A 7,439-nucleotide genomic window follows, 5' to 3' on the forward strand; every position below is an offset into this window, starting at 1 on the left:
CACCTACCTTGGCGCAGGAGCAGACCCCCCGCAACGCCCCGGAGCTGCTGCGGCCGCTTTTCTTCTCGTGGTGCGTGGACCGACGATTGCGCGTGGTCGGCCCTTCCGACAGCCGCACCTCGATGTTGGGCAGGTCGCGCCAATCGGAACCGGGGGCCAAGGGGATGTGTCTCATCCGGGCTGCGACCAGGGCGCTCATGTCCTGCCAATGACAAGCCCGCCGTCACCGCAGGGGACGCAGAGGGACGCCGGCCACCCCAAGAGCCCCGGTCCTCTCTCCGGGGAAGGCTGGGGGAGAGGGATAAGTCCCAGCAGCTCCACCGGCCTCATCTTTGGGAAAGTTAACCAGGGAGGGCTTGGGGATGGTCCCTCTCACCCCACCTGACATCCAACCTGCCCTTGACCCCCATCTCGGTTTGGGTCTGGGGGTTCCGAGTGCAGCCCGGCCCCCCGTTGAGACCCCGGCATCCGCACCTTGCAGATATGGTCCCTGAGGATGGGCTGATACTGGGAGCCCCGGATCTGCCGCTGGAACCAGGACTGGGGCTCCCCGTTGTAGGAGATCTCCAAGGCGGAGGCACCGTTCCTGACCTCTGGCAGGTCGGACATGGTATCCCGCACGGTGATGGTGCGGAAGGGGCCGGAATACGTCCTGGGAGGAAGGAGGGAGCCGTGAGCGGTCAAAACCTCGCCCTCGTCAGCCCCGGCGTGACTCCGAAGGCTCACCGGGTGATATTGCTAACGAACTTCTTGTCGTCCACCACGACGCTCAGCTGACAGGCACGGGGCGCGAAGACGTGCAAAGGCTCGGGGAACATAGGCAGCTTCTCGCCGGGAGCTGCGGCAAGGACAATGGCTCTCCGCCGCGTCTGGGCCACGCCGTACTGGCCAGCCTGGGAAGGAAGGGACAACTCCTGAAGGCACGGGAGCTTCCCCATCCAAGTCTGTGCCCTCAAAGAGCTGGGAATGTCCCCCAAGCCACCGAAGGAAGCCAGGGAGCAACGCAGCCAACTGCTCCTGCAGTGGGGACGGTTCACAGCAGAGCCGGGTGAGAGGAGAAGGGTTTTCACCCCGGTTAACTGTCTCGGGGTCACCCAACACCCTACCTGTAGGACCCCGAAGGTGCACTGGTAACCCATGCGGACGAGGCAGCGTAGGGTGAGCTTCAGCACCATGGAACGCTTGAAGGATACGAAGTTCCTGACGTTCTCCAGAAGGAAGAACCGCGGTCTGTAGTAGTCGCAGTAGCTGCGAGGAGGGAGAGGGACACGCGAGCAAGGACAGAGCAACATTTGAGGTGGGGGGTCCGCGCCCGCACCCCAACACAGCTCCTCGCCACCTCCCCTGCTCACCTGAGGAAGGAGACCACCAGGGAGTTCTTGAACTTGGAGTAGGTGCGGGAGTTGAAGCGGTTCATGCCGCTGAAGCCCTGGCAGGGGGGACCACCGCACAGCATCTCCACGTCCCCCTTCTGTGGCAGCTTCTGCCCCAGCGAGTTGGTCTTCTCGCCGGACATGACCAGCTTCAGCAGGACGTTGCAATCCTCCGTGAAGACGGTAGTGCCGGGATTGTTCAGTCGGAAAGCCTGGGCGGCCGGTTCCCACATCTCGATAGCCCAGAGTGTCTCCGACACACCTGGGGAGACAAAGCGGAGGATCTTGAGCCTGTGCGGAGGAGCAGAGCGCTGGCTCGCACCCCCTGATCCGGCACGTGCCGAGCACAACCGCCAGCTCGGAGGAACCGAGCGGCCAGCGCCGATGCCCGTCTCCCCACGGGCTCCGCTCGTCACCCACCACTGTCCCCGCTCTGCCGCTCACCTGCCTGGTGGAAGCCCTCGGACAGCCCTCCGCAGCCAGAGAAGACATCCAAGGTCCGCAGCTTGGGGAGCTTCAGCTCAGCCGGCTCCTGCTCGCTCTGCTCGCAGCTCACCGACGACTTCCCTTTGCCTTTGCCTGCGAACAGAGCCCCGCTCACATCAAAAGGCAAAGTCATTTCCTCCTCTTACTGCTTACAAGGCAAATTCTTCTCCCCCTCTGCAGCAGCAGTTGAAACATCAGCTTCAAGCACCTCTCTGCCCCTTAATTGTTTCACCGCCGCTGCCAGAATACGCCCTTGCATTTGGAAGGGAAGCCTCTCGTCTTTCCCCCGTGCGACCCCTCTCCATCCGACAGCCCGTGGGTGCAGGCAGAGAGTTTCTGAGGGTCGGACGGGTGCAGCGATAACTCACAGGGCAGCTCCCCGTGTTGGGAGCAGGGTACAAAGCCCTACGCTACGGAGCGGCCAGCCCCTGGCAGAGGGTTGGCAAGTGAAAGGCTTTGAGCTCTCTCAGGGACCGGGTGCTCTCGCTGCAAGGTTTCTTTTGAAAAGATTAGGTGCCTTAAGAACAGAGCTGCAGACCACATCGCTGCATCCTGCCAGAGCACCGGAGCAAGGAGGAGAGCACAGAAACATCTGGTCGGCGGCACGTCTTATCTCTGCTCGGCAGCATGTAACGGCAGACGCCAACCGGTTCACCCACCCAAGACCTCTCCCCCCCCACGCAGACTTACCTTTCCCTTTCCCTTTCCCCTTCCCTTTATTGCCAGAGCTCCGAGCGTGGTTGGGAGGATCTTCAAAGCTCTTGGTTTTTGCGTTGTAAGCCTGGGGAAGACAAAGGGTTCAGGACACTTGAACACAGAGAGCTTTTCTAGCTCAGGAACAGCCGAGGCATTGCCAACACCCCATCAGAGCTGCGCAACCGAAGGGCAGGACACAGACACAGCGCTGGGGCCCGCAGAAGGTCCATCACCTCCCTCGCCGTTGCCTCAGGGAACCGTGGCGGCCGCCCGAGGGTCCGAATTTGTCCCCTCAGCTCCATAGGGAGCAACTGCTCCAGCCAGCTCCTGGTGACGCTCAGATTAAAGCTTCCTTTGCATCTGAGACTTAGTCCCCAGGAGGTTGCAACGAGCTACAAATCCTCCCTCCGCACGACAGCTCCTCTGTGCAAAACACACCCGGAGAGGTAGGACAGCCTTGCGTCGACAGGCAGAGGTCGATGAGCCTGCTCTGCTCGGTCCCCGAGGGCTCTGCACGCCCGGGGACACAGCCAGACCCCCTCAAACCCCGGCTCCCTCACCTCCAAGAAGTAGAAGCGGTCAAGCCCACCGGCAGAGTAGTCCTGGATGCTTTCTGTCAGATCCTCCCCGTACACCACCGTGCAACGGCCCTGCACGGCGCGGAAGTCAACCGTCGTCTCCTCGTCGCTCCAGTACAGGAGGTTGATGTCTGCGTGGTAGCTGGCTTTCATGGACTTGTGCGTGTTTTCGGGTCTGCAGGGAAAAACCACCTGGATCGGGGAAATGTTTTCGGCAACATCCTCACCCCGGTCCAGCCTCCGGCGCTCGCACCGCTCCGTCTCCCCAGAGGGAAGAGGGTTTATTTCCTCCGGCTGCACATGTTCGCCGGCGTGGCCTGGGCACAGCACCAAAGGGATGATTTGTTTCATACCAAAGGGAGGGGATTTTTGGGGGGGGGGGGTGTCTCTTAAGAGGAGGGAGGGGGAATTGGCGCCGGAGCTGGTAAGCGAATTTAAAGGCAGAGAGATCTGAAGCGAGGAGAGCTGTTAGGCTAGAAACACACAAGAGTCTCAGCGTCAGCACATTCCTCTCCCGCTGCCAAGGCTCTTCGCACACATCCCTCCGTGGCGCGAGGGAGATGACTAAGAGCCTGCAAATGTTTGGGTAAATACCCACGCCCTGGGATGGCGCTGGCGGTGCTGCTCCTAGTGCCCCCCCCGCCCGTGGCTGCAAGCCCCTTCGAGCAAGTGCCCACACTGCACCGACTGACCACGCCGCGGTGCTCGAGGCACCTCGAGCTGACGGCGCAGAGCTTTTCCCAGCACCCGAGACCTCGGGGGGGGCTCTGCGCTCCCGTAACGCAGACCCCAGCGGCGCCGCTCACCTGTAAAACTTGCAGATGCGCAGCTTGATATCGGCCTCGTTGGGTTTGCCGTTGCTGCGGATGTTGCAGAAGATCTCTTTGATGCGGCCCACGCGGTAAGGGTCAGGGGCATCCAGGTTGCTGCCCTTGATGTACTCCGAGTACTTGCGGTAGTGCTCCGGGTGCAGCTCCTCATCCACCGCCTCCTTTTTGGGGCGCTTGGCTGGGCTGGCGGGTTTCATGCTGGGGAGAAGGGGAGGGAAGGAGGTTGGGGTATCTCTCCCCCCCCCCTCAAAAAACCCTAGCAGCACAGAACATCCTCCTCCCACGTCGCTGCCTAGCCTGCCTGCTTCCTCCTCTTCTGCTCTCCTCGGTGCAGGGTGGGCACCAAGGCTCCTGCTCCACAGCACAGGCATTTTAAAGCCCAGACCATCACGTAACCGTGCGCGGCTGCAAACCAAGGTGCCTACACATTGCTGCCCCAGCCCTCTTCCCCGAGAGGTTTGCCATTTCTCCTCCCGTAGTTACGGGCAGCAGGCAGGGTCTTGTTTCACCTTCCGTCTACCCAGGCTCGCTCTTTGGAAGAAAAAGCGACATACAAAAGGATTCCGATTCATCTGCCAAAACACGGCAGCTCAGCCATCGGGATTGTCCGATCAGAGAGAAGTCGCTCAGGTTAACGACGGGAGGCGAACTTGGGGTTAGAGGCACCTTTATTTCTAAGCTAAGCTTTTGGAAATTAGGCGGATAGGCGCCTCGTTTAGAGGTGGGATTCACTACCCGGAGACTGTGTCCTCTGCTACCAAAAGCCTGACCAAAGAGCATCCTGAGAAGTGCTTACAGCCCCCTGCAAGCACCAACCTGAAGGAAAAGGCTTCCGGCAGGAGGTAGACGCCATCTCCCACCCTGTACTGCACTCCGTTCTTGGTGGCCATGGCGTAGAACATCTTCCCATCCCCTTCTTCCAGGGGCTCAGCCACTTTGGGTATCTCCTTGTGCCTTACCTCGTCCAGGCGCGTGCAGCTCATGCAGAACCTGCGGGAAAGGGCGACAAGCAGAGCGCGGTGATGGGGACCCTGCCAAGGCCGGCCGCGGCGCTGCTGGGAGCCAAGAGGCTCCCGCTGCCCAGTTTGGGCAGAGCGGATCCCGAGAGCCGCTGCCCTGCGCACGCTCACTTGTATTTGTTGTCTTCCGTGGGCTGAGTTTTCGGCGGGGACTCGAATCGAGCGTACTCCTGGTCGTACCACATCTGATAAAAGTAAGTTCTCCCGTCGTCTTCCACCATCTTGATCTCCATGTCCAGTCCGCCCTGCTAGGAGAGAGGTGTTCACAGGGATCGGTGCCGCTGCCCGCGCCGTGCCTGGCCCGGGCCAGCCGGGGTTTGCAGGGCTGTCACCCACCTCCATGGACCAGTTCTCCGAGGGCGCTTTGTAGATCACTTTGACTTTGCCGTGGATGTAGGAGAGCTGCATGTCCTCGCACTCATCCACCAAGAAGAGCTCCAGGGGGTCAGAGGTGGCCCCCAGGACGGTGTCCGAGCCAGGGCAGAACCAATGCGCGTGAAACATCTGGCCGCTGCTGTCCTCCCACATGGCTGTCACCCTGAGGGGGAAGGAGCCAGGGTTATGGGGCACCAGGAAAGGGCTGAGCTGCTCTGAGCCTTGCCAGAGCCGGAGAGTCCTCAAACAGCAGCACGGCCAAGCAATTAGGGTTCTCTAATTGGGAACGTCGGCTGTCCCCACACACGTCCAACCCCAGCAGGAGCAGAGACTCGTCCCCTTCAGCACCACGGCACCGACCTGGCGAGGTAGAGGGGCTTGGTGGGATCGTCGGGGCTGACGGAGACGCAGTCTCCCACCTCCAGGGTCTCCGAGTCAATGCAGACCCTCTGGTAGTAGTCCTTCTTCCCATCGCTCTGCAGAAGCAGGGGGACAGCGGAGAGCACTGTTAAACCCCCACGCCGGCGAGCAACGCAGCCCCCTTCGCAGCCCGAGCGCCCACCCCAGCCCCGGCAGCGGGAGGGGAGCGGGGTCTCGCCCAGCCTCACCTTGATGGGCTCCCCCACCCAGGAGATACGGCTCTTGTTCTGCTTCTTCTTCCTGCCCTGCAGCATCTTCTTGGGTGATGGCATCTCGGGGATGTTGTCGTCCACCTCCTCGTCCTCATCAGCTTCCCGGACGGCCAGGTTGGGACACCTGGGGACACAGGGACCGTCACCGCAGCAGCACACGGTGTGGGGACCACGTCCGCTCTCTCCGGAGGTGGAGAGGACTTTGGCAGGAGACATCGCTGCCGGGGGGGACGCACCTCCTCTGCAAACAAGCCTGCTTACTCCGTCCGCTGCCCCCAAACTTCACCATGTTCTGGCAAGCCTTGCACTTCCCGCACTCGGGCTGCTGGCAGACCTGGAGCAGGGCGAGGGGACGGGCTGAGCACGGGCAGACGCAGCAGAGATGCCCCAGGCAGGAGGGACAGGGACCGAGGGGAGCTCAGTGGCCTCGGGAAATCGCTCCCTTGCCCCAAGGGAGTGACCCCAGAAGGGGTCATTCAGGTAGGATGGAGGGGACGCGGCGGGGGGGGGGGGGGAAATCAGGTCATTTCGGCTCCGTGCCAGCCCCCCCGTTACCTCGCAAACGCCACAGCGCCGGCGCTTCATGGCGTTCTCCTTGTCATCTTCTTTCTCGTCCTTCTCGATCTGCTCCGAGAAGAAGGTGTCGAAGATGAGGTACACCAGCTTGGTGGTGGTGGCTTTGGTGGGACCCTTGTCCTTGTCTATTTTGGTGGGGTGGCGGATGGCCTGCCGCCTGACAGCTCGCCTGCGACCAAGGTGAGAGCAGTGAGAGGGGACTCTGCCTCGTATCGCTGACAGCTACAGCCACAACGAACAAGCCGGCACCCAAGGAGGGTCCCCAGGGAACAGAGCTCTCCCCGGGGCACCCCCCAGCCGAGGACGACGGCAGGATCCCCTAACAGGCACCCAGGTACGTCCCGCGGCTGGCACGGGGTCCCAAAGGGATGCTACAGCAGGACAAAGAGCAAAGCCAGGCTCCGGGGACCCAACCCAGTGCCTTTCCTCCCTCGGGGCAGCACTAGGCAGAGGGTTTTCCCAGTTTTGGGAGGATTTCTACTCCAATCTCCCAGTGCTGCTCATGCCACTGAGCTTAAATCCTCAGGTCATCCCAGCCGGGAACAAGCAATAGGGTTTTCCTGGAAGGATCCCCTGTGCAAAGCCAATGGGGAACCAACCCGCCGGGCTCCTCCTGGGATGCTGCAAAGCCAAGTGCCCCCCAAAGAGAGCGTCTACGCGGGGACACGGGGCTCACCTCTTCCCCAGGGTGACTCCAGCCAACTTGATCAAGTCCCTCATGCAGGGCGTGATGAGGACGGGGGGTTCGTCGCTGTCCCCGGCTTCGTCGTAGCTTTCCACCTGCTCCACCACGAACTGGGCATGTCGCAGGAGCGAGTCCTCTGTGAAGCGGTTGAAGTTCAGCCCCGCGGGAGGTACGGTGGTCTGCGAGGAG

The 7,439-nt window shown here is 61.7% G+C and overlaps 1 protein-coding gene across 1 annotated transcript in view; it reads right to left on the reverse strand.

Annotated features, from left to right (window-relative positions):
- The window catches only part of DNMT1 (DNA methyltransferase 1), a 17,878-nt gene that overhangs the window by 973 nt on the left and 9,466 nt on the right, over positions 1-7,439 (reverse strand). The window contains exons 14-30 of the mRNA XM_019472903.1: positions 7,242-7,429; positions 6,545-6,734; positions 6,226-6,323; positions 5,966-6,113; positions 5,718-5,833; positions 5,319-5,520; positions 5,094-5,227; positions 4,780-4,953; positions 3,940-4,161; positions 3,116-3,308; positions 2,550-2,640; positions 1,818-1,946; positions 1,353-1,635; positions 1,107-1,248; positions 727-893; positions 475-652; positions 8-202 (exon numbers count right to left, since the gene is read on the reverse strand). Coding sequence (XP_019328448.1) covers positions 8-202; positions 475-652; positions 727-893; positions 1,107-1,248; positions 1,353-1,635; positions 1,818-1,946; positions 2,550-2,640; positions 3,116-3,308; positions 3,940-4,161; positions 4,780-4,953; positions 5,094-5,227; positions 5,319-5,520; positions 5,718-5,833; positions 5,966-6,113; positions 6,226-6,323; positions 6,545-6,734; positions 7,242-7,429 — 2,850 coding nt within the window. The remainder of the gene's footprint in view (positions 1-7; positions 203-474; positions 653-726; positions 894-1,106; positions 1,249-1,352; positions 1,636-1,817; positions 1,947-2,549; positions 2,641-3,115; positions 3,309-3,939; positions 4,162-4,779; positions 4,954-5,093; positions 5,228-5,318; positions 5,521-5,717; positions 5,834-5,965; positions 6,114-6,225; positions 6,324-6,544; positions 6,735-7,241; positions 7,430-7,439) is intronic.

This window comes from Aptenodytes forsteri, unplaced genomic scaffold (genome assembly GCF_000699145.1).
Source record: "Aptenodytes forsteri isolate BGI_AS27 unplaced genomic scaffold, ASM69914v1 Scaffold390, whole genome shotgun sequence".
NCBI lineage: Eukaryota > Metazoa > Chordata > Aves > Sphenisciformes > Spheniscidae > Aptenodytes > Aptenodytes forsteri.